The 27,788-nt window shown below is 33.1% G+C and overlaps 1 protein-coding gene across 3 annotated transcripts in view; it reads right to left on the bottom strand.

Moving 5' to 3' along the window:
- mim (missing-in-metastasis) overlaps nucleotides 1–27,788 on the bottom strand; it is a 122,551-nt gene that overhangs the window by 69,018 nt on the left and 25,745 nt on the right. For all 3 annotated transcript variants that reach the window (XM_085191928.1, XM_085191929.1, XM_085191927.1), the window contains exons 2-3: nucleotides 696–757; nucleotides 61–134 (exon numbers count right to left, since the gene is read on the bottom strand). In XM_085191928.1, the coding sequence (XP_085048054.1) occupies nucleotides 61–134; nucleotides 696–757 (136 nt within the window). The remainder of the gene's footprint in view (nucleotides 1–60; nucleotides 135–695; nucleotides 758–27,788) is intronic.

The following is a 27,788-nucleotide window of genomic DNA, read 5'->3' on the forward strand; positions in this document are numbered from 1 at the left end:
AAACTGTAACATTATAAATGAACTAATTGTAATGATTAATGTCTAAAGTAATTTACTAACCTCTAGCATTTGTAGCTGCGTCAGCGATTTTTTGAAAGGCATCTAAGAAAGCGGCGATCGCTACCAGTGCCGACCTGTAAAATATAAAACATAAATTTATATTATAACTATACTTAAAACGACAATTTTTGCGATCATAAATGAATCCATTATTTTACTTATACATGCGTGCTGGTTCCTTGGGGATTATAGGAAAGCACTAAGAAAAGATTTCTCGAAATTACTAAGGGGAGACAGGGAAAAACAGGATTTAACGGTTTATAGTACACGCGGACGAGGTTACGGCCAGCCACTAGTCTCTATATTATATTAAATGGATATAATTTGCTCCCTGTTTAATTTCTAAATAAACTTATTATTATTATACCAAGCACGAACACCTGCCTTTATTTAGTTAGCAAATACACAATACGCATTATTGCTATCACCTAATGCAACCTAAAGGAAATTACCACAGGGGACAAATACTATCTACTATAAAAATACAGTAAACTTAAAAGACTAAATATACGCGTTAATGAGGTTTTTTAATTGTCGATTTTAAGTTCAAAGTTCAAAAAATTTGTCAGTATTGGCATACGATGACGAAGTACTCAAGAATATATTTTAAGCAAGTATTTAACTATAACACTTACTTTAATGCAGAATGAAGCTTGGTCGCCTTAGATATAAACTCCTCCCACATAGGCGTGCTGTTCTGTAAACAAAATTTTATATTTCAATATGTGAGAAAATTAACAAGCATACCTATCAAAAATGTAGATCTTAATAGGTCGATAAATTTAGATAAATTTAAAGGTTGGTAGTTTCTGATTTGTTCAATAAACACACTCAATAGAAGGGTTAGTTCCTTGACATATTATTTAAGCGCACGAAACCTCATTGAAATGTGAAGACTATTAGTTTGACATTAGACAATGATATTGTGTAATTTCTAACCGACTAAAGAAATACAAATTTGTAACTTACAGTTTCATAAAACATAAAAAATATAAATATATGAAAAATTATTCCAAATTGGTCAAAAGAAAGTGAAGAACTTAGTTTTATTTTCATGGTGCACTCTATACCTATACCATAATATTTTTTTTTCTAAACTTCACGCATATAGTAAAGTACGTAGAGGGAACCTAGTGTCAAGATACTCCGTTCTCCACGCACCGCCCAATTTTTGGAACATTATGTGTGTTGAGCGGCGAGAACTCAAACTATTTGCCTTATTACCAGATCAGGCAAACGAAAACAAATTATTCTCCCAAGTGGGAATAGAACCTACAACCGTCACGTTTACAGCCAGACTAATAAACAATAAAAAAAACTACAAAATTTCCCTTAATGGTTGACAGTGTAAAAAGTTGAAGGCCAGTTCAATGCACTTGTACTACAGACGTGACCTATACAAAATGAGTTCATTGCTACGTAATACATGCCAAGGGCCAGATGTCAACTCAAACTGTGTACTACTTTGGAACGACAACCAATACGGCGAATATAATTACCTAAGTATAATGTAATTGTGGGTTTGATTCCCACTCAAGGAAATTAAATATTTAATATTTTAATTTTTTCGCTCTGGGGTCGAGGCAAATGTCTTAACACTAGTTTCTCTCTGCCTATCCTGCTATATGCAGGTTACAGCGTGACGCTAAAAAAACTAATTATTTCAACTATTAGTACATAAAGTGACTAGGATTTGAATTTACGACCACTATTTCAACAGTGAATCATTAACCACTAGACAAATGGACCGTTGAAACATGTATACAAGTTTATATATGCAATTTGTAAGGGAAATGTGATAAGCAATTTGTATGGGAACTATGATAATAATTATGCGTGGATAATCAATCGGTCGTATGAAGTGCGTAGAGGATATGACAAGTTCCTACTCGCTTAACCTTAGATAACTTTTTTATATCTTAAGCATTATATACAATAAAAAGAGGTGTAAAATATTTTACTTTTATTTAAAAAGCCGGTTAACTGCGAGTCGGATTCGCCCACCGAATCTTCCGACAGGAAGTACAACTTATAAAAGTAGACAAACTTAAGTTTACGGGCATATGTACTCATTTTGTATCAAATGAGTTACAATTATACATTTATATTTCTTTTTCTATGAAATACCTATAAATTTTCAATTTTCGTGTTAAAAATATTATATTATTATAATAAAATTTTCGTATTTTCATATTGTAAGTTCTCACTTCAGGCCATTTCAAAACTGTAAGTCTACGGCAAGTGTCATATAGATTTGACTAGGTGTCGATTTTCATGCAAATGCTCGTATCTTTTGATTGCGTTGACTTAGAAAGATGCTAAAAAAATTACTATCTTCGAATAAAACAAAATAACATAAATATAGCTTAAAATATAACACGTATATTACAAACATTTAATTAATAGACATGATAGACGAGCGATAATCAAACATTTTACTAGCACCAAGAAATTGACCCAGTTAGACCATAATTTGGGTTAAAACTGTTTAAAAGCAAACGCGTTTCACCGTTTGATCTTTCATGATATTATAAACTATATAAATTATCTTATATACTCGTACGTATAGATACAATAAATAATATTTAGTTTTATTTTACCCGACTGCGCGACGCAAATAAGGTAAGTGTTTAGTAGTCTATGTACATATTATGTATGTATGAATTAATATATGCATGTTTTTATGGGGCTTTGTAGAGAGTAACGAAATTGATCGATTTTTATGTTAAAATCAACGAACGATTCATCTTAACGACTAAGGAGTAAAGACATGATCATATAGAGAAATACACCATAGGGGCAACCCCTCGCCAGTTTGTCAAAATGCATCAAATACCACATCGTTCTCAACTACCAGCCAGTCACTTCTCAACTGTAGTACTATAGCGTCGTTTTTTAGTTTCATCTTGTATTCCGCACATCGCAAGGTAGTCATAGGGCGGGCACCTTGTGTTGGGAAACCCCATTCCCATTAAGGCACTTCCATTCCCCATTCTCAGCCGAATTCTGGAGGCATTGCGTGTTGAGTAGGCTCAACGGCACGCTTTACCAGGGTAAGAAAATGAAAATATTAAATACTTCATTTCCTCTAGCGGGAATCGAGCCCAAAACGTGTTGCTTTTACAGTCACGTGTACCCCTTTGCCACGACTGGCCCCAATAGCGTCTCTGAAATTATTTATTTAGATTTCACAGAGTAACATTCGTTTACGCATCCTATTTCTGAGCCATTAATCTAGCTGCATAGGAAGTTTCAACTTGCTGTATCTAAAAGTAAACATATTTATAGTGCAAATGAATGTTAGTTTAGACTAGAAGCGTTACATTTTATATCAATATTCTTGTGTGAAAGTCATAAGACTGTAAACACGATAGTCGTGTGTTCGATTCCCATTTGGGGGTATAAATTATTTTTATTTCTCCTTACTGGTAAAAGACAAAACACTGCGTTGATTTCCAGCACTCAACCCACAATATCTCAAAGATCCTGAAAGTGGAGCGGAGTGTCATAACACTAGATTCTCTACTTAGCCGCTATACGCGAGATACAGCTTAGAGCTATAATAAAAAAATATACATTATAAAAACTTATTTGAAATTTAAATTTGTTTATTTTTTATTATAATTAACAGTTATCAAAAAAAAAACGAATAGGTTCATTACATAAAGTCACGATATCGACGTCATATATCGCCTTGAACTTGGGCTATGTTTTGTCAACTATGTTTGAAATGTATACAATAAGATGTCACGCTATTGCATAATGTCTACAACGGTATTTGAAAAATAATGTAGTTAGTTGAAACTGTTTAGTAGGTTCCAATGAAAGAATCGTCTGGCTGTAGACATGGCGGCCGTGGATTGGATTCTCACTCGGGGCAAAAAATAATTGTAGACAAAAAATAGTCTAAGACAGTAAGCCGCAATTACTTTATACTACCAACAACTGTCCAGTTACCGTACTTTCAAGGAATAAAAGTAACTTATATCATTGTATAAACTGACCGTAAAAATTCTAAAAATTTTTGAGTTCGGTTACTTTTATTTTGAAGGAGTTTCTCTCTGTATAATGCATAATTTCCGCCAAATGGGAATCGAATCCACAACCGTTGCGTTCACAGTCACACTTAGTGCCGTTGCGCCACAACGGTCCCTCCCTTACAAAAATCTAAAATACACAATGGAAGATAAATGACATTATAAATTCGCTACATATAAATTACACAGGAAGAAGGATGGATGAAAAATCTCATTTCAGGGCAGGGCCGCACTCGAACGTACCGGAAATAAGCCAATTATGGAAAAGGTAAAAGCATTTTATGGTAAAATGAATATTGTGACATGTAGAACGATCATTTCGGGCATATTTTTTTTTTGATATGGGGGAAATATTAAATTGAGTTCGCTGTGAGATCTTGATATATTTACATAGCTGCTTTGATGTGACAGGTTTGAATAGTTTAAGTTAAAGTGAAAAGTTCTAGCCCGCAGCTCCGTTTGCGTGAAGTAGGTACTAAGCGTAATACCTTATTTTTCCCGTTCCCGTGGAAATTTCGGGAAATCTTTTTTTTAGTATTTTCTTACACTCTTCAAGGACTCTTATCAGCCAAATTCTAAGCTACGTGTGTTCGGGTTGTGTGTAGTCTGTCAGTCACTCAGAATCAAAACAGTTTTAGCTATGTAATATTTTAATAAGAGTTTTAAAAAATGTAAATGTAGTTTAATACTTTTATATTTAAATCTACATCAATTCTTCATGCAATATATTACAGCACATGTATGATTTCTCTGTCTGAGTAAGTAAAAGGCGGAGTTCACTGGATAGGCAGTGCCTTCAAAAATACATACCCACACTTGGACCTAGGCTCGCTCTCCTATTATAATTCAACGATAAATTTCGGACAATAGCTTCATAAATTAAACTTGTGTATCACATTCCGTAGCAATTGGCTTATTAATAAAATTGGCATTACGAGCACGTATCCATTAAAAATGTGATCATCGGTTGTAAATTTTTCGATTTACAAAGTAATAAAAATATGACAAACAATTTAGTTACGTTCGGGGCTAATTAAAAGATCAATGATCTAGATTTTTTTATGTTTTAGGCCGTTGTGACGCAGTGGCACAAGCGTGTGAATGTAACTCTGGAACCTGTACTCGTGGGAATTAATTATTTAATATTTTCATATCCTCACTCTGGTAACAAGACAAGCCGCGGCGTTAAGTTTCGTCATTCACGCTATGTCTTGAAAATTAGGTAGAACGTGTCCTTACACTAGGTCCCCTTCGCCGTGTTATATATGGCATATAACGTGAAGTTATTATTATTATTATTCATTGTAGTAATTAAAACTATCTAAGTCTAACACTCTACATTATTTATATTTTTGTCTTGTTTTATACTTCAAAAGTGTTAAATAAAATAGCCTAACTCAGAGTAAGCTAATTATTTTATGGTAGTCCAAAAATAGATAATGAAGATGTCAAAAATAATATTTAAGATCAGGTAAAGCCATCAAACATCTCTAGTACATTCACTAATTGGTATTAATTGGAAAGCGCCTGTACTACCAGATAGATGGGTGTACATACTTGTAAGTTGTATGTAAAAAAGGCACAGTTTCGTAACCGACCTACACTCCACTCTTGATGTTAACTGGTTTATAGGTGAGCGTAGGACATTATTAGTACATTTATATCGATATTAACGAATTTTATTATAATTAAAATTTGAAATATCTCTTTATTAAATAACAATAAATATAAGATAATCTTTTTGAATTATGTATTGGTTGAAAGATTAAAATTGATTTAATAAACTGTAATATTACATTCTATGCTATTCTATAACTATTGAATAAGATAAGTCCAAAAAAAAAAAAACAAAACAAAAATCCATACAAATACAAAAAAAAAGAACTTTATCTCATATCCGGCTAAACTTTCTATCTATAAAGTTAAAATACCCTACAAACTAGTGATAAACAATTCTCCACACGATATCCATGTCACTGTGCTATTGGACATGAACGTTTAGGTCTATCGATATTTTGGTCACGCGCCCATCACTACCTACTAGCCTACGTCTGCCTATTCGTCTGTAGTTGGAATTTAATAATACTGGAGCTATATTAAGAAATAACTTAAAGATGTATATTTATATTCATTGAACAATTACGATTATCCATATATTATAAATTATATAACAAAATATTGTAAATATTGGAGAAATTACATAGGTAATATTCAATTTCAAACAATAACCTCTGACTTGGCAGCCATGAGTTAGTAAAAGACTTTCATAAAAAAGTTAAATAAAAAAAATATATATGTAATAAGTAAATACAAATGCTTTCCCTAATAACAATAGATACATAAATGGAAAATCTAGAAAATCTGAAAAATCTCTAATAGGTATTTAACAAGTAAATCGAGCGAAATTGTATTATGTACTGACTTACCTAACGCTATATGCACCTATCTATACATATACATAGATAATTAACTATTGAATGAACCGAATTGAAAAGTCCAAATTGTACTACAAGATAGACATACGCCACGTGACTTTTCAATACGATGTCATTGCCATACATTTTAGAATTAATTGTATTGATAGACGAGTTCCTGACAAAAACGTATCTTCGTATTCCTATTCCTATTCATATAAAAGCTGATTTTAATGAATTCGTTACTTAGGTACACAATTTAAAAAAAACACTATTTATTGAATTTCGCCATTAAAATTGAAAATGGAGAATGGAGTGTCGTAACATTAGACTACTCAATCATATCTATTTACTTCTCATATCTATTTAAAAATCCATTTATCAGCATCCCAATATAGTAGCGCACCTAGTGGTCGTATGTGTACGTGAGACGATAGGTACTAGGTTCGATTACATAACACTAATAACCATTTAAAACACATTTAAATTCCGCACTATGTCAACTTGTCATTGTATTCCGAATACAATCCAAACAGCCAAGTAACTTAATGCCGCGCCGTAGTTATTCAATTACATTTTTTGCGCAATGAATTGAGTGCTAAACGACATTCTGAAGTGAATAATGGCGGCCTGCTCATTTGCTGGAAGCCATAATTCCATAACGGTTGAAAATGATTCGCGGCGGTGGTCTAACGGAGTTTGTTACATTAATACTAGATAATTGGCATAATATATATTTATGTATGTATATTTGTTTATTTATACTACTTATTATAAAATACTATTACTTTACACAAAATCGTAGATAAAAACATCAGCTTCACGCTGTTCCTCGTACACAGCAGGGTAGGCAGAGGTATGTTAGTGTTAAAACACTCCGTTCTTCATTTTTCGCCGAATCCTGCGTGTTGAATGGCGGAGAAATATAAATTAAATCAGCTTCACGCTGTATCTGTTTGTGCATTTAAAGCTCTATCTAGCTTAAAATGTACACAGAAATAGGCTAAATTTATTGCCGGTTTTATGCAAATACATTGAATAAACTAACAGAGGCCGTCATGGCGCAGCAGCATAGCATCTGACTATAAACGCGTAGGTTTTTGGTTCTATTAACACTCGGAGAATGCACAACGCTCTGGTAACTCAAACTTCGCTATACCTACCCTACTATGTGTGAAACTATATAAATATAACTGAACTGCGCCTTAACTTTACTATTACACATAATAAGATTTAAGATTTTAATTTAAATAAGGAAATTAAAAATATCCTAAACAAAAATCTTTTAAGAATTCTGATTAATAAATAATTAATTATTTAAACAATAAAACCCACTAAAAGTAGTTTTATTTAGTATTGTGAAATGTCAGTAAAACAGCTACATCTGCCCTATTACGAAACGGCATTTCACCTGGGCTTGTAACCGATAGGGTTGGCTATTCCAAAAAAAAAATCTAGTCCAGCTCAAAATTACATTCTTTCAATATAAACAAATAACAATAATTTGCATTAATATATTTTGTATAGTTTTGTAAATCGAATATAAGAAAAATCTACTATGGTGGGTTACTTAGGATGTACACACGGGAATTTTGAAGACAACTACTGAAACTCAACACTACGCTTTGTCTTGTTGCCAGGACGAAAAACCGTAAATAATTCCGAGTGAAAATAAAGTGAGATAGAACTCTCAACCATCTAGTTTGCCACGCTTACCGCTGCGCCATGACGACCTTGCTAAAATTAAAACTAACAAAATAACTAAACTACAACTCGCTAACCCTAGCACTAACTATTTATGTTACTATAAACACTAAATAGATTGGAATCAGTCGAACGTTAACCTTTAACGATGTTAAAACCAAGTTATGATTTTAACAAGCATCACGACTGGCTGGAACCGAAGCCCAGTGGGAAACGGATAGTAATGAACAAATGAGATAAACCCATTAATTTATTATATTTTTTTGTATTTTAGTGAAAAGTAGACGCGAAGTTTTAAAAAAAGTTCAAAAATGATAGCTAAAATATTCTTTATTTTGTTACAATTTCATTGTTCTCTGTAAGAGAAGTTTTTTGCAGTAGGCAAAGAGTTTAAACATAAATCACATTGATTTTGAGGCTGTTGCTCGAAAAGATGTGTACGACTGTAAACACAACGGCTGTGGGTTCGATTCCCACTAGGAAGAATGAAATAATATTATCGTTTTCTCGTTCTGGCAACTTGACAACAATTCGGCGGAAAATGGAGAAGGGAAGTGAGTTAACACTAGGTTCCCTATGCCTACCCTGCTACATACGGAATACATTATGAAGATAAAAAAAAAACATAACAATAAAACAAAAACGTGTACCAAATCGGGCGTTACAAAATAATTCACACACCGACCTACTTCCATTCATGTTTAACTTGACCTTGGCTCTCTCAACTTGTCTTTACAGCGGTTATTAATAAGCTCGTTACTTCATTGAGATTAGACCGACTGCAATATGAGAAATAGTGACTTAATTAAAAAAAAACACGCAATGGTTTTTTATTATTTTCTTATTAATAAAAAATATAAGTTCATAACATTATTATTTCCGGCATTTTGTTAGATGTAGTGCTGCGTTGAGTTATGCTATTCTAAATTAAGTATATATATCTAATCTGGGTAGAGTGGTATAAAATGCCTACCTATTAATAGTCTCCTTAATTTTTTTCCTACAACCTGCAATAAAAATTACATTTCATTGAAAATTATAACCCGAAGTAATGACTCACCGAATGAATCATAATTTAGTTAAAATTAATGTTTTATCGAAATACTATGTTTTTTTTTAGTTAAAATATATTTTATTTTTGAGTACACTTCGTGGCAACGACCGCAGACGACCGTACGTCATACTTGTCTCGTCATTAATTAAAAAAAACCTCTGATATATATATATGTACAAAAAGAGTAATATAAATATTTTAATATATATATTTTTCGTTATAATCACTCGACAAAGTGCAAACACCTTATTTAAATACAATAAAAGTAACAATAATATAAAATGATCTCGATTCTAACTCAGGAATATGATTATATTTAAAAGGTTAGACAATTATTAGTAAAGACATATTGCTAGTTAAATTAGCTATGTATAATAGCTTACAAGTATTAAAAATGTTTACTTCACTTCTATAATAGATGAAGCTCATTTATATAAACATGAACAAAGAAGCTTTACGACGGGTCAATTAGTTATCGATCAGCAACGGAAATGTCAGTACACACTGTTATTGGATGTATTTTTGTAACCTCTCTTGGAATTAAAAGTAAGTCTATATTTTTAATTAATAAAATGTTACAACCTAAAGAGATTTTAATAATTAAAAATAATTACATAAAATAATTATATAGCGGTATCATTCTGCATTGTAATGCACAATTTTGTTTCATTCAATATATGTAATAAATAAATAATATAGCACCAACAGACAAAACTAAAATAAACGATTAGACATTAGCATGTAATGGTTTACAGTACTACTTTCCATATACCTAGAGTCTGAAGTTGAGTCCATTGAGGTAACCTTTTCCTCACTCTTTTTATCCACATGAGTGAAGAGTAGTAAAACTCAATTCGATCCTATAAAATGAAAAATATATTACTTTAACTTTACATACCAGTACAATATCAAAAATTGCCTGAAATAATTTAATTATGTAAGGTAAATGAAACAAGCTATTATTAAATACTTTAAGAATTCATGTAATTATATACGGAATGTGTATCCTGGATTGGTTTTCGATTGACGAAGCCTTCCGTTGGTGGGTCATTACATATCCATATATGTAGTTTGTGGCAGCATTCGTTTTACTTAATAGAATATTTATTAGTACGTATATAATATTAATTGTAAATTGTTATATTAGTTACGTAAAACGTTTAGAAACTATCCTGCCATTTTCGATGATGAAAATAATAACCTACTAAATAAATATGTCTGATAAACCAGTAGACTCCTGGGTAGTTAGGTATTATTTAATGGAATACCTTTTATCTTTTGTGAGTAGAAGTATTTATATAAATCGTAGGTATTACACGTCTTATCAGGCCAGAGAAATTACTATATTAGTACATAATAGAGCGTTACTTTCTCATTTTTTTATGAAAACCCACATAGCTAATAGAAAACATATAGAAACTATTTAGAAGGTAAATGCTAAACGCATACAATACCTTGGAACATTTAGTCCACTGTGCATTCGCTTTCAATTGAACAGTCCGCGGCCTAGAGATCAAAAGGTCGAAATAATAAATAATCGTATAGATAAGAAATAAAAAGAAACAAATTGATGGTTCAGACGCAAAAAACAAACTTAACAATGAGAAAGGCAAGACATTTTATGTTGAAAAAAAAAAAACCTTTTAACTTGCCTTTGTAGTGAACTCATAGAATATTGTAAGTAGTTGATTTATAGCGTTTAGAAAGTGTCTCGAGGTGCATGTCATATTTGTAGGTTCGGGGTTTATAGAATAGAATATTTTATATTGCATACAAAACAAAGGATATTGTAACCCAAAAACAAGCAACAGCAGTAATCCCTATTCGTTGATAGAAGAATAACATGAGCAAAAATTATGATATTCCAAAAAAAGAATATTGACTTTAAAAAACCTAAATGATTATATAAAATTTGAAACGAACTTCAAAAGAAATATACCACCTGTTCCAATAATTCTTTTATTTAAGAATGTGGATGGACTTGGAACTTTTCATAAATCTTTATTTTTTTTATTATACACTACTAGTTGACATTTCTGACGGTAAGCGACGGTGACGGTTGTGGATTGGATTGCTACAACTCCTTGGAGGAATTAGTTATTCACCATTTTCAATTCCTCGTATTGGTAACAAATCAAAGCGCTGCGTTCAGTTCCACTTAACACGCATGGTCTTGGAGATTGGGTGGTGCATGGGGAACGGAGTGTCTTAACACTAGGATCCCTTTGCCCTTCCCTTTGCATCGCTTAGATATTTGAAACTTCTAATTAATAAAAAAATAGAAGCGATTATCCGCTCTCCGCTTACTGTTCAAATTCAAGTCCTTGTCTTCATACAAGGCGGAACCCAACGCCTTCAACAAAATAGAAAGTACAAAAATGTTGTATAAAAATTCAAACGAAACAGGATTCGAACTCGAACCCCTTAGACATGTTTCTAATACTATAGACCACTTAAAAACATCATAACACCATATCAATGGGATCCAGGTCACTTCCTGCGGACCTTGCGTGGCAGCCGGCCAATAATCGTAAGAGATCATTAAATAGGCGTGGACAGATATAAAAATAGACAACTGCGCTATGGGGAGACGCAGTGACGATATGAATTGATTTCGGCCAGTTTTTCTAGAAGACTCTTAAAATATATTATAGTTCTTTATAAGTTTTATATTTTCATTATTTTTTTACATCTTCACGCTGTTCATATAGGGATAGCCAGTGTGTCTAATATTAAGACGCTTCCCACTTTCTGCCGAATTCTAGAGGCATTACGTGTTGAGTGGTGGAATTCAACGCCGCGCTTTTCCTACGCTTTTTACGCTTGTGCTTCTGCGCCACGACTGGCCTACATTATACTATATACCTAAATAAAATATATCAAAGTAAAAGAAGAGTTATAAAATAAAATTGTCTTATAATTTTACTTAACGACACTATTTAAAAACACTAAAATAAAAAGAATGCTAATGAATTTTAATGTTGAAGTGCAATAACGGATATAATAATTTCGTTGTATTTTAGGTGTTATAAAAATACTCAACACAAAAAAATATAATTAAAAAATGCGTTTATTTTTTTTTATTTTTAGTCATTATTATAATTATACACGTACTTTTATATATTCATGCCTGACGCAGTGTCGCAGTGTCCTCTGACTGTAAGCGGATGGTTGTAGGTTCGTTCCCCCAAGTGGGTAACTTGGAAGAATGAGCTATTTTAATTTCCTCGCTTTGGTAACAAGACTAAGCCTGGTACGGTGTTGACTTCCGCAACACTACACGCAATGTCTTGAAGATGTGGATTTGAAACAACATGATAGACGTTTAACAAAATACATTACAATTAGACCAATATCTTCTTATACTGTACTATTGTGATAAAATAATTTTAACTGGTCGTTCTTCCTATTTAAAAACCCTTTTTACCCTACTCGATGGCTATTTTGATGCTGCGATATTTATAGGTGCACGTTTATAGGTCAATATAGTAACTAACATTATATACAATTAACCCCTTTATAAATAAAAAATGGTATAGATACATAGATTTAATATTAGTTAAACTTTAATTAATGTCTGTAAGTGCGGCTAAGTAGGCTTTAAAAAAATAATTTAACGTAACTTTTTTATGTTCATATAACATTAACATAGTTAACTTATTTAATTTTAATTTCCTTGTGTGGATTAGATCAAACTCATAGAAACGAAACTGCTAACCAAGACAAATCCCGGCGTTGAGTTTCGCGGTTTTGAGGATCCTAACACATACCTAAACATTGTTTAGAGCCCAGACTTATGTAACTCGAAAGCTCTCAGGGGAGCTTTCGGCTTATAATAAGTGAAGTTAGTGTTAAACAAACAAACTTTATAATAGCACTACAGAAACTAAAACTACTTAGTCTCTACATACGACTACGAGTACCTACTGACTTAAATTCTGTAATCTATAGCAAAAAGTGAAAGAATAAATTATATGACAGCTTCATTGCTTTAATTTTATAACTTATATTTTTTTATTCGCTTCTCGTTGTATCCCGCATAAAGCAGGGTAAGCAGAGGGAACCTAGTGTTAAGACACTCCGCTCCCCACTTTCCGCCGAAATTTTCGAGGTGTTGTTGGCAGGCATATTTCGTTGATGACGTCGGGCTCTTGAAACGGTGCCAGAGCGAAGAAATGACAAAATTCATAAAAAAATTATAATATTCAACGTTACATAAATTCAATTACTTTCATTAATAATTTTATATTTAATGTAGTAAGAAAATATTTAAGACAAATACAAAAATCAACATTTATTTTTTACTTCTTTACATTTAAAACATAAATTATATACAAAAGATTGGTAAAAGCATGAAAGTAAAGCAAAAACATGAATTTCAAAGGCTTTGAGAACAGACACGTCCCCACTACCGAAGCAATAATGTCTTTGTGGTAGAGACTATTGTGAAAAAATAAATTTCTTGGTTAACAAGGAAGTGTGATTAAAATATTATATATTTTTTAGCTTCACGCTGTATCCCGCACATAACACCTGGAAACCTGATGTTAACCTGAAGATACTTCGTTCCCAATTAAGACACTTCAGTTCCTCACTTTCCGCTGAATTTTGCACTCTGCCTCGTTACCAGAGCGAGAAAATGAAAATATTTAATATTCCGTTTCCTCGAGTGGGAATCGAACCCACAACCTGTCGCGTTTACTGTCGCATGCTTGTGCCCCTGCGCTACGAAAGCCGTCATAAAAGTATATAGTTAAAAAAATCGCTTGTTTTCTTTCGGCTATAGAATGTGCTCGGTAGCACATGAGAAAATTTGAACCTTCTCATTTCTTAAATATTAAACAAATTCAACAACTATGTATTAAAAGATTGTTAGAAATCTTATAATAAAAATTCAATGTTACAGCAAAATGTTATTGAAGCTAACTTTATTCAGTTGGCACGTGACTGCCTGAACTGATGTCTGTGATAGTGGAGATTCCAAATGACATTCAGACAAATATACTTTCATTTCCAAGGTCTGGTTCCGCCACCTAGCGCGCGGCTACTATAGATAAACGGAAAACAGATAGCGGAATTATTATATATTATATATCCCACAAAAAGGAAGTTTGTGAAATGTGATGTCATAAAAGAAATTTCATAGCTTTAACAATTTCAATGAACTCCTCTCACAGAAATAAAAAAATGAGATAAAACACTACAAATTCAAAGAACTTCCTATCCTATACCGTGACGAAAATTCCATTTTGAATGTACAAGTGGCATCCCTGTATGAATATTAATAGTCTATTGTTGAGAAAAATTACACAACTATTGATACAGTTGTTCGGCGTACGTGCCTCGTATGTAATCAGCTTCTCCTTGGCCCTATCAATTCATTCCAGTGAAATACCCGGTAATATAATATGTAGTAAGTTAAAAAGCAGTGTTTTATTTATGTTCTATGTATTTTTTAGCTTCCACATAGCAGGGTAGGGAGAGGAAACCTTGGAACCTAGTGTTAAGACACTCCGATCCCATTAAGACATTTCCGTTACGCATTTTCCGCCGAATTCTGGGGGCATTACGTGTTCAGTGGCGTTTTACCAGAATATAAAAAAATGGGTGTTTACCGGAGTGAGGAAATGAAAATATTAAATATTTAATTTTCTCGAGTGGCAATCAAATTCACAACCTGTCACAATATACAGTCAAGACGACGAATGTGAAATATTTATTTAAATTTATATTTTCATTTCTTCGCTCGGGTGTCGAAGCAAAGCGCAACGTAGAGTTTCGCCACTCAACACGCAATGCCTCCAAAATTCGGTAAAAAATGGGGGATACAGTTTCTCAACACTAGGTTCCCTCTACCTACTGCGGTGTACTTATTAGATAACTAAAATACTACGCCAGTATTTTTTATCCATCTATCCTATGCGTTATCATAGAATAAGTAAATAACAGTGAACGGAATTAATTGAAATTTATTTATATGTTCTCATGGAAATCGAACCCACAACTATCACTGCAACCAATCGCCCGACGCTGTCCCACATAATTATAATTACCTATCTTATAAACATAATATTTATAACGGTACTTGTATGTGCAAATTATGGAAGCGGAAATTAACATCGCCGTAATTCGTGACGGTGTTTCTGATCTACATGCACAAGATAATCATAGGGTTATATTTGGCATTATTGTCAAGAATTTTAAAATAAGCGGAATCGAAAATAGAGAATCTACTTATAGAAAACATTTTTCTTCATAGATCTACTGACATGTTTATTTTTCATTTTGAGTCACTGTGTGGAGTGGCTAGCTTGTTACGAAAGCGAGGCAATGAGAATAATTCATTTCCTAGAGCGATAATCGAATCTACAACCGCCTCGACACAGTCAGAGGTTGTGAGTCAGTAAAGACAATTTTTTTTAACGTACAAATCCACACAAAAACTATTTACACTATTGAACACGAACACCTATCACCGTCCAATATTTGCACAAGTAGTTACCGATAGCTGGCAGTCAGTGCAAACACAACCGATGACGCGTGTTATTTAATTTGTAATGTTATTTAACTTGTGTAATTTTTAAATAATCTTGCAAAAGTAATTATTTTTAAAAATTAAAAAAAAAATTGAGGTCGTCAAGTACGACGGTTGTGGGTTAGATTTCTATTCAGGGGGATTTTTTTTTTCATTTTCTCGCTCTAGTAACACTTTAAAGCGTCGCGTTGAGTTCCTACACTCAATACTTAATATCTGAAAGATTGGGCGGAAAGTGACGGACGAAGTGTCTTGACACTAAGTTCTCTCTGCCTGCAGATGCAGGATACAGCGTGATTGTTTTTTATTCATATGTAACGCCAAATGAACTTAACCTAACGAAATTAACTGCTGACTAGCGTGAACATTTAGAGAAATCTAATCTTCTCGTTACTAAGCGATTATTTTTATTATATAGAAAAGTCTTCCACTATTTTTCACATTATTTTTATTTTCTCTCTTTGCTAAAGAGGCAAAGGGCGGCGTTGAGTTCCGCCAGAATTCGGCGGAGAGGAGGGGAAGTAGAAAGCCACTAGGTTGACTGGTTACCTTTATCTACTCTGTTATGTGCAGGATATGGTGTTAAGCTAAAGAAAAAGATCACACTTTTATCGTACGACAGGGTAGAATCATGATAGAGTCAAGACATTCCGTTCTATATTATCTGTCTAATATTGATAGATGGCATTGTGTGGCGGAACACAACGTCGCGCGCTGTTTTTAAAGTAAAAAGCTGTAATATTTCACAACACCGCAAATATAATAGAATATTACCGAAAAAAACAAAACGGAAAGACGAGACCGGTGATTAGTTTTCCCCATTGTTTGCTCAACCTCCCGCATGGCGCAACGGCGGAACATATTTTACGATCATTTTTAAGTGAAACTGTGTATTTGCGAGGAAAACGTAGGTTAGCATGTAACGGTCTGATGCAATGTATTAACGTATACCTCGTAGGCGGTTATAATGTATTTATATTTTATAAATAACTTTTATTAGCGGCTTCGCCCGCGTGGTCTAAAGAAAATAACCAAGAGCTAAGCAAGCCAGCTTTCCTCGATAAATGTATAAAAGTAATTATTCGTGCAGCGGCCAAGAGTATGACTGCAAATGCGACAGTTGCGGGTTCGATTTCCGCTTGGGCAAATAAATTATTTTCATTTCATCGCTCTGGTAACGCTATTCAACACGCAATGGAAAGTTAGGCGGGATAAGTAAGAAAAGAAGTATCTTGACACTAGGTTCACTCTGCTTACCTTGCTCGTGCGGAATACAATGTAAATCCAACACAAACAGAATCTTTCAATTCGATCCTCATAAAAAGCAGTGTAGGCAAAGAGAGAGACAATGTGTGTTGTTTAAAGGCTGTTAAATACATTCTCCCAAGTGGGAATCGAACCCACAACCGCCGCGCTTACAATCAGACTATCGCTGCGCCATGGCGGCTTCACAACATTATATTACTTATAATTCTAAAAGAAACCTCCATAATGAATATAAAAGTATAACTTTGTAGAATATTAATCTAAAACTAAAAAAAAGGTTCTATTTGCAAAGGACGGCCGGTTATACCAATATGGAAAGCCACTAATATTAAAGTAATATGAATTATATCTACCTATATAAGTAAGAAGAATTGAATGTTTGTAGATCGTACCCTAGATTAGATTCCTAAAATACTAGAATTGTATAAAACGAAGTCTGACGTAGTTCTGGAGAACTGATAAATAACTTAAAAATATCTTTAAAGTATTTGGCAATATCTAATACATATGTATACCTAAAACGACCAGAAATCCTCTTTTTTTCTTATGTGTCCCGGTGTCTCCAAAGATGGCACCAGGACGTAAAAATGTCCCAGTTCTTTTTTGTTTTCATTGTCAAAAAATAACCCAATGGAAATCCCCAAAAAAACCGAAACAAACGAAAGTTTTGCTTAATTTTACCTAAATGTATGTGTTTCTGCTGTGGGTAGCCACAAAACCAAAGTATACCTCTGAAAAAGCCGAAGAAAGTACCCAAAAAAATCAAAAGCATGGTACACAAAATGTATGTGGTAAAAACCAAAAGAATGCTACAAGTAGTTGGGATTTGTTGGTTCTGGCGCTTTGATTAAAATGAGAGAAATTGCAGGATTTCGGTAGGTTAGACATTTTTATTAGATTAAAATGATAGAAATTGCATATTAAATGAGAAGTTTTTAATAAACAAATTGTTAGGCAACATAGCGACAAAGAGATGGGCACTGTGGTGTCGTTAGGTGATAAGTAATGCAAGAAAGAGACAGCAACACTGCACTGTGACGTAGGTTCGTTGTTAGCAATTCGGGGAAGCGAGCGATAAGGCCGGGCCCGAGCTTAATGAGGGTGAGTGATAAGAGACGCGTCTAGTGGCATTTAATTAATCGAAAAACTATCTTTGGAACGGTTAGAGCTACAGCTCTGGGACCCGGCGCAATCGATTCAAATGGGGGGCTAAACCTTTTTTTTTTTTTTTTTTTTTTTTTTTTTTTTTTTTTTTTTTTTTAATTTCGACGCATCGACAAGTCGACGCGCGGGGTCTGGCACACTCCCGTGGTTCTAGCGCATTTGTTGGTTCTGGCGCGTGCGCCAGAACCAACAAATCCCAACTACTGCTACACAAGGCAGAGTGAACTTAGTGTAAAGACACTCCGTTTCTCATTTTACGCCTAACTTTAAAAACAATCCGTGTTGAGCGGCGGAACTCAACGCCGCGTTTTATCAAAGATTTCTTAGAAAAAGAAAGCAAACCTCATATCTCATCAAACACGATAATCCTTTATACAAAGCTACTGTAGAGATAAACATGATCGATGACTATAACATTGCTATTACTAAAGAACATTAGGAGGCAATTTCATATCTGCGGCTCTCTTTGTACTGTCTTTAGATCGTAGGGTAAACGATTTAGTATATAATGATATATACGATAAAGGGAAATGGTTTTTAGGTACCTTTATATTTTAAATACGTTTATTCATAGAGGTGCGCCCCAGGGGCACAAGCGTGCGACTGTAAACGTGACAGATTTTGGGTTCGATTCCTATTAGAGGAAATGATGAGGAATATGATCAAAATTTTTAATTTTTGAACATTTTGATTATTGGCGGCGTTGATATGAGGCTCGCTACTTAATGCACAATGTCTCTACAATTCGGCGGAAAGTGGAGGACGAGTGTCTTAACAGTAAATTCTTAGGTTCCCTATGTCTACCCATGCTCTGCTCCATGCGGGTAGCAGCGCGAAGGTATAAAAATATAGGAAGGAAGCGCAAACTAAGCGGAGAGAATCAAATAAATTGATTATTTCTCTATTTTTAATAAAATATAAGCTCATTGCGTATCAATAGTTATCAAAAATATTTTCAACATAAACAACTCTTACTTAATTAACTTCTTTTGATCGTGGTTCGTACCTGTAGTAGCTACGTTTGACCTCACAAAGTACTATAACTGCGGTTACTGAGTCGAATTGCATTATTACAAAAGCCATAACGGAACGTTGAACCAATTGTAGGGTGGCCATAAAATATGTTTTAATAGAGAATAATATTATATTTATTATATATATGCATAAAATATAAATATAAATTTTGTATATAGAAGTTTTATAGGTAAGTTGCATAGCAGCAAATTATCACTATGGACTCAATTTCCACTGACGGAAATAAATAATATACTACATATATTTTGTCGCCCTGGCAATAAGATAAAACGCGGAGTTTACTTCGGCGACTAAACAGTATTCTGAAAATTTGGCAATGCGTGGAAAACGAAGTGTCTTAACACTAGGTTTGCTCTGCCTACCTTGCCTTAGGATGCTACGTGTAGGTCAGAAACTAGTCAAAAGTAAGAATACGCTAATGATAGAGCTCATATCTTTTAATTTTTATTTATTCGCTCCAAATAAACCAAGGAGGCAGCAAAGATTTCGAATTCACAGCTATTTCACCCCCCAACCTTACATCTATTAATTAATATATAGTTTTAATTGCCCCAAATATCCCAAAACATAGTCACCGTACGTACTTGACACGCTGCCAACGCTATGTATTGTTTGTTACGTCATTTGTTTATAGTAGTCTCATTCACGGCAGGCGAGCGCTAAATATTGTAGAGCAGAGTTGCTGAATAAAAAACGTGGCCACTTTCACGTTTTCGCCCCCCTTTTTTTTCTTCACGCTGGATCCTGCATATTGCAGTGTAAGCAGAGGGAATATAGTGTTAAATCGACATCTACATAATATGTCAAGTGGGTACCGTTGAATTAAAAAATGATTTTTAGGTTCCTTTCTTTCATATCATATTTTATTTCAGGCAACCGTGTAGGATTAAATTATTATAAAAATATTAAGTTGCTTAGACAACTAAACTAAGCTAAAAAACGAAGAAATTGCTTATATAGAAACCGAACCAAGCTTTTATAAGGTGTAAAGCAGTAATTCCCTTAAAAGAATATATGTAAGTTTTTATTTAAAAAAAACATATTTTTACATATAAAACAGTTTTTACAATTCTGCGGCTTACTTTATTTCAATTTTAAATTTGTAGTTTTAATGAAAAATTTTAATTCCCAGCGCTAGCCAAACTGCTCTTGGCAACCATTGGACATTTTCATTTAACACTATAAAACTATATTATTATATTTTTATATATGTATATCGGTATATATAACGCTCGTTAGATTTCCCAACAATATGAGAAACAAATTAATATAACCAACTATACAATTATAAGTAATGTTTTAAATTTAAAACTTTTTTTAAGTTGTCTTAATAATCATAATTAACCACCGATCAACGTTTGAATGAAAGCTTCAGGCATTTCATCCCCAAGAGACATACCGATATATAAAAAAAGATAAAAACAAAACAAACATTCATACTTATTCCTCCCATATATACATATAAATATCCCATGACTTTTGTTTCAAGGCCATCGACCTTGCCTTACCCTCGACAAACGAAAAAGCTGAACAACAAAACATATGGGAGTGTTCTATACACTTGAACATATGAGAAAATCATTTGGGGGGGGGGGTGTACTTATTACTACATCACTCTTACAGCTTCGATATAAAGTTGAAAATTTACAAGTTGTTTTGGGCGCGACTGCGCTGCGTTGAAATACCTTTTGTCTGTATGTACCTTTGTTTCAGAAAAAGGCCTGCATTATGTGCAGGATGGCAGGAATATTTTAGTGTTTTCAATAGACTATTTACGTCGATCAGTGAGCTCGTATTGTTGGTGCTCGCGCTGCAAGCTGGTAATGGAGTGGATCATACATTAACTATGCGTACGCATTAAACTTATGACAGTCAAGTGAATTGTTCTCTTTTTTTTGGGTGGCTAAATGTCATATTATGTTACTGATATGGAAACTTTATTACTTATATATTTTTTTAGCTTCACGCTGTTTTTCGCATACAGTAGGGTAGGATGAAGGAACCTAGTGTTAAGACACTCCGTTCCCCATTTTCCGCCTTATTTTTAATGGCATTGGATGTTGAGTGATGGGTTCAATGCCAGTAGGGAGTTAGTGCCAGAAGGGAGAAATTAAAACATAAATAAATAACAATTCATTCTCCCGATTCCTAGGGGGTGAATTATTCAATATCTTCATTTCTTCGTCTAGTCTAGTAATAATATAAAACGAGGCGCGACGTTTATCTCCGCCACTCAATTCGCAATGTTTCGTAAATTTAACAAAGTGGAGTACAGAGTGTCCTAACACTAGGTTAGCTCTACCTATCCCACTATAGGCGGGATAAAGCGTGAAATAAAAAATAGTAATAACACTTTATAGCAATATCCAACGATTAGCTACAATAACGTACGTGCCATCACAAATAACAGTTTACAGAGGCCACCAACTGGTCCAGTTTTTACCCGGCATCCTGTCATCTAATGAGATGCAGCTTCCTCCGTCTTTGTGACGGCCGTTCTGTATTGATCGTCGTTGTGTGTATTCTGCATCCATTGCCCGTTATTATGCTAACTTGGTATGTTAGAATGGTTTAATTTTGTTCATTTAAAGACACTATTTGTATAATTGGTGTTTTATTTCTTTTAATATTTACAATATTTTTTTATGTTGAGGCCAGTCGTGATTGTAAGCGCGATAGGTCGTGGGTTTGAGTCCCACTCGAGGAAATGTAATATATAATATTTTCATTTTTTCGCTCCGATAACGAGACTAAACACGGCTATGAGATCCGCCACTCTACACGCAATAACTCGAATTCAGCAGAAAGTGGAGAATGAAAATGTCTTAACGCTCGGTTCCTAGCTTCCCTCTGCTTACCATGCTATTTGCGGGATACAGCGGGAAGCTAAAAAAATAGTCTTACATAATATATACCATGGTACATTTCTAAAATCGTATTAAAGCTTTAATAACTTAGTAAGCAAAGAGATCAAAAAACAATAATCGTTTAAATGAAATAATACGTTTCCCAGATTAAAAACCGGATCCACAGTTCCACTATAACAGCATCACAGCTCAAAGCAATGTCAACTTTTAACTCACCTACAAATAAAAAATAATCTTAAAAATCAATACCAATAAAATTGACTAATAATAATTTATAGTCTAAGTTAGAAGTTGGGCGGTTTCCAAGACTATACATTAAGTATTTTTCTTTACCAAGTGTAAAATAACACTTTTAAATGTCAAAAATATTACATAAAATCGACACTTTCCAACCAACACTTAGAAATTATCACAAAAAATATTCACCGATCGTTCTAAACCAATAAAAGTCGCAACTGCAAAGCGAGCGGGAATGAGGACCACTTGAAGCAAATTGTTGGAAGGATAGCAAACGGTTTATAGGCGAGGGATAGATTCCAATGTTTGTGGGGATTTTCAGATATTCTCTAACAATTTAGCATTCAATTGGTTCGCATTTTCCTTTTGGATAAATGCCTTTGAAGTAAAACTTTCAATTTCATACGCTTTTTTTGGTATTATTTGCTTATTACAAGTAAATAACGAGTAACTTATTTAATATTTAATGTGATTTTAGAGTCATATAACTGTTATGTCTTTAACAAAACTAATAAACACGTTTTATTTAGCACTAAAAAGTACAAAAATAACCTAGCAACTTTTGAAGAATTCCACTGCTGAGGTCTTGGCTTCATCATCAGACCAGCTCGATGGTACTATATTATTGTATTGTCACATGAGATAAAACTACGTTCCAAGTTTCATGATTACAAGTCGACCTAAGAAAAACTGTAATGGAAGTACATAGATACCTACTGAAAATGAATATGCGTGCCAGAAAAGTAGTGTCCCATACCTACGTTCTACATTCTAGAAGTAATTTCCTTCTAACTTTCACAATTTCTGTTTCTAATATAAAAAAGTCACAAAGTAGTCTAGAAAATTTCTTATTTATTTTCTTATCAATAATTTATCTAGCATTACTGACAATTACAATCGTTTACACAGCTGCATCGAGCATCTGACTTTTTACTTGCAAGAAAGGAATACCAACATTGACGTTTGATATCTATCTGTTCTAAAGATTTCTTATTTAAAAACTTCAATAAAATTCAGTTCAGTGCTGTAATTATGGCGTTTCGAGTGTGACGTGTTAGAACAAAATGCCTAACCTATTTATTTAAATGAACAAGATATTTTTCTTTAAAACTACTTGAAATATTATACGTTTTATCGTAAAAACTGTTAATAATACTATGAATTTTCAGAGTAAGTTTTAAAGTAAATTTTTAATAATTTACTTATAATAAACTAATCAACACATACCTTTTATATATATTAGAAACAAAACATTTTTCTTCGAATATTGCACGTTTCCAAATTATATAAATATAAAAACGGACGTTCTTTCTTTATCTTAATTACTAAAATTACATATGAAATTATGTTATTTGTCTAGAACATCCATAATGTTGATTATTTGTTTTAATATTTAATGACCATCCATAGCAACCGTCAATCATAACTGTTCCCCCATTGTTGATGATATCACGAGTAGAAAGTTACAATTTGCTTTGTCGCTACGAAATTATGGCATTGTACTGAATCAAGTCCGATAATAAACTTTACTGATTCACGCTGTATCCCGCACACAGCAGTCTAGGTAGTGGGAAAGAAGACACTCCGTTCCCCACGCATCGACCTGTTTTCGAGACGTTGTATGATGAATGGCAGATTTTCAGGTCGCCATTTCCCTTGATAGAACGGGGACATCAAAAACATACATTTCCCCGTATAGAGATCAAACCTACATCGTGTTCACAGTCAGACGCTGTTCCACTGCGCCATGATGGTATCATCTATGACCAATACTAAAATGAACTTCAATAATACACATATTATCTAAACACCATTTGGTGGTAGGTAGGTAATCTTTTTGAAAGTTAAAAAATTAACTAAAAACAATCTTCTCAACAGACTTGTCGCTAATACCGTTAAAAAGAAAACTAGTACGGATGTGAAGGCAATCATAATAATTTTAGTAAGTACTAGATATTTTCTTCCTCATTAAACATATCAACGATTTTTATAAATTAATATTTTTTTTGTGAGATCTACAATAGTTTTAGTTTCATAAATATAAAAATTTGCTATTTTCTGGGTTGTTTGTTAGTGTTACTACATTACTAAAGCAGCTTTACGATTTTAAGCACTTCCCTACACTCTCCAACGAAACGTCATGCCTAAATTCCGTAAAAAGTAAAGGTAGTTCCTTTTTTTATTGTTCATTTTTTTACATTTACATACGTTAACTTTTGAGTAAAACATTCACATTAAAAAATATTTACAAAAAGGACAGTTTAAGATCATTTGTGGTTTTAGTCCTTCATCATCATAATACACGCTTGTAAAAAATATATATAAAAAAAAACAAAACGTAAAACATACGTGACTTAGTTTTTAACGTGGAGTTTTGAATGAAAAACGAAATTATAATATACAGTAATGGTTATGTTGTTCTATATAGTAGTAACATATAATCTAAATATGAGAGTAGATTTAATTTTGCCTAAAGCCGTTTATGGACGTACGAAGCCCTACAACTAAAATAAAAATAAAATAGTAAGCTTTTTTTATGATTACATATGATTAAAACATTTTTTTTATTTATAATACAATTATGTATGTACCTATATGTAAAATTTATATCAATATATTCCATTTCAACATCACTATGGATAGATATGAAAGTCAAAAACAAAGTTAAGTTCATTGAATTGATTATTCTATTCCAGAATTTGCTAAGCCCTCATAAACTACCTTCGCAAAAATAAAAAGAATAGATAGATAGATATTTAGATTTTACTCCAGTAGTATAAAGCAATTGGTAGTTTCCTTTGAGCATCCTGGAGCATACCTTAGAGCGGAACAAATTCTGTCGACGTGTATATAGTGTTCGCTATTTATAGGACGTTATTCTTTGTAACATCCGCATTGAAGGATAATGACCGTGAAATGAGTGATGTTGAGCACAACACGTATTTAAGAGATGGTGGAAGCAAGGAATTGTAGAAATAAATATCATATAAGATTATGCAATTGTTTTTTTTATTTGAAGCTAAAGTGTAACTTCTCAGTGCTTATTTTTAGGGTTTCGTATCAGATAAGGAAAAAAAGAACTCTCATAAGATCCCTTTGTCTTGTATGTGTTGTTAGAGTTAATGATTTTAAAAAAAATGTCTTTACGTCTTTGTGTCTATTCATGCTAATCTTAGAAACAGCTAAACTGATTTAATTTTAAAAAATGTACCATTTTATAGAATGTCGTTCGACAAAAATACTATAAAATAACTGTTTTATTGAAATAGCCGTAACATTGCATTTCAATATAGGTAGATATTGTTTTCAAAGTGACATTATTATTAGAAAACGAAAGTAATGCAGATTAGTAAATTAATAATTATGTGATTCAAACAAGTGAAGCCGCGACCGCGTCGCTAGTATTAAATAATTACATCACACTTATTGAAAGTCATCAATCAGTGGTTAAGGAAAAAAATATATACCTATGAGTATAGTTCTGGGAAAGAACTGTCGAGACAAAACACTGCCGGAATATATTATTAATTTTAATAACATTTGTAAAAAATGTATGACCTCTATTCTACATATGGTCTATCAACTATATATAAATTTAAAATGGAAAAAGGAAAAGAGGAATTTCCTAATATAAATAAAAAAGGGGAAAGTGTTTTTTATTAACCTTAATAAGTTTTAAATAACTTTCTAGTACTTGATCAGAAATCATACAAAGACGTTCAACCACATACAAACCGCAGAATATACATGCATTACCAATCCACTTTCTTGTGTAATTCTATCCTAGAAAGAACTAACGAGATTTCTTTAAATATACCTTTCTTTTATTTTTTCAGTTCTCCCACAATTTTGTGTAGACAGTAGTTTAATTAAAGACACTTAGTTTTCTATTTATGCTCATAATAAGATCGTGATAGATACTAGTAATCGCTCGAATTTTGTTTGCGTGCACTTTTTTTTTAGCTTCACGCCGAATCCCGCACACGCAGAGTAGGCAGGGGAAACCTAGAAACTTAGTGTTACGTCACTTTTTATAACTACACCCAATGAAATAAAAAAATACTAAACTAAGATAATAGAAATTATATAAAATAGAAACTTGAAATAGTGCATATAAAACATATTAAAGTTATAAAAAAAAACCAATATCAGTTAAACAATAGACGCAGCGAGCACTGGAGGCGAGGAAAATCTTATTTACGAACGACAAGATGCACGCGATGCTATAATCTCAAAATCGATTGCACTTTTACTTATGACCTGACGTGTGCTGTGAGAATTTACTGAGCACGATATCGTAATATTTCATACTACCAGACTACCTATAAATGTGTTTTTATTTATATTACAGTTTCACTTTTCGTGTAGAGTTACGGGACTCAACGCTGCGTACTGTCTTACCAGAATGAGTTTTTTTTGGTCTATAATTGAATAATTGAATCAGTCGTAGAAGCATTATAATTTACCTGAAACAAAAAAAGTTACATTAAATACGGCACATAAAATGAAGCAAAAATATATATAAAATGTTTTGTAAAAGTTTTTTTTTTAATATTTGATCAAGACATATACGCATCAAACAAGCTTTACTCTGCTAGATTCGATATTTAATTAACAGAAACAACTACGTTTGATTAACTAACTCTATAATCCACGATGCTGAACAGCTCTATAGCTTTAGCTAAGCTTATAGATATAAAGCCTCGTTAAAGCTTCCCACACTAAGGTTAATGAACAAGAGACAGACAAAAACTTGATATCACCATATAAAGTAATAAGCGATAAAATCCAAATTTGATCGACACTTCCATTTTAGTACTATTGCCAATTTTGTATGTAAATGACTAAAATATATTAATTTAGGGAAAAAAAGCAAGCGAGGGTGGGCAGAGGGATTCCCTATTTTCTGCTCAATTTGCGGACCACTGCTGACTGACTGCTGCTGCACTTGAGTGGCCGAACTCAACTCTGCGTTTTGTCAAGAGCGGGAGATAAAAATAATTTAAACATCCATCTGTCTATCGAATGCAGTTCCAAGCCGGAACCATACTGTTTACGACGATGTGCACCATGCTGGTCCCATTAGCCTAGAGTAGTATTTGAACTGACTCATATAAACTAAGTAATTTTTCTATATGACATAATTTAGTGCACTCCTGGTGCTTACACGACACAGAGCGACAAGTACTTTAGTTAATTATAATTAATAAAGTCTACATCAGGTTAGTTGGAGCTAAAAGGAATATTATATCACAGGCGTCGCTGTCAACAGCACGCAACAGTTTTAAGCTACATCTACATAGGAATACCAAGTGCACTCTGTGCTAAATACATCAATCAATGTCTATCTCAACTTGGCAATGCAAATTTGATTCATCCATGTTTAAGTATTTCAGATTTGCTCACATCGAGGAC

Source organism: Heliconius melpomene, chromosome 10 (assembly GCF_056956725.1).
Source record: "Heliconius melpomene rosina isolate 202511_hmr_F chromosome 10, ASM5695672v1, whole genome shotgun sequence".
NCBI lineage: Eukaryota > Metazoa > Arthropoda > Insecta > Lepidoptera > Nymphalidae > Heliconius > Heliconius melpomene.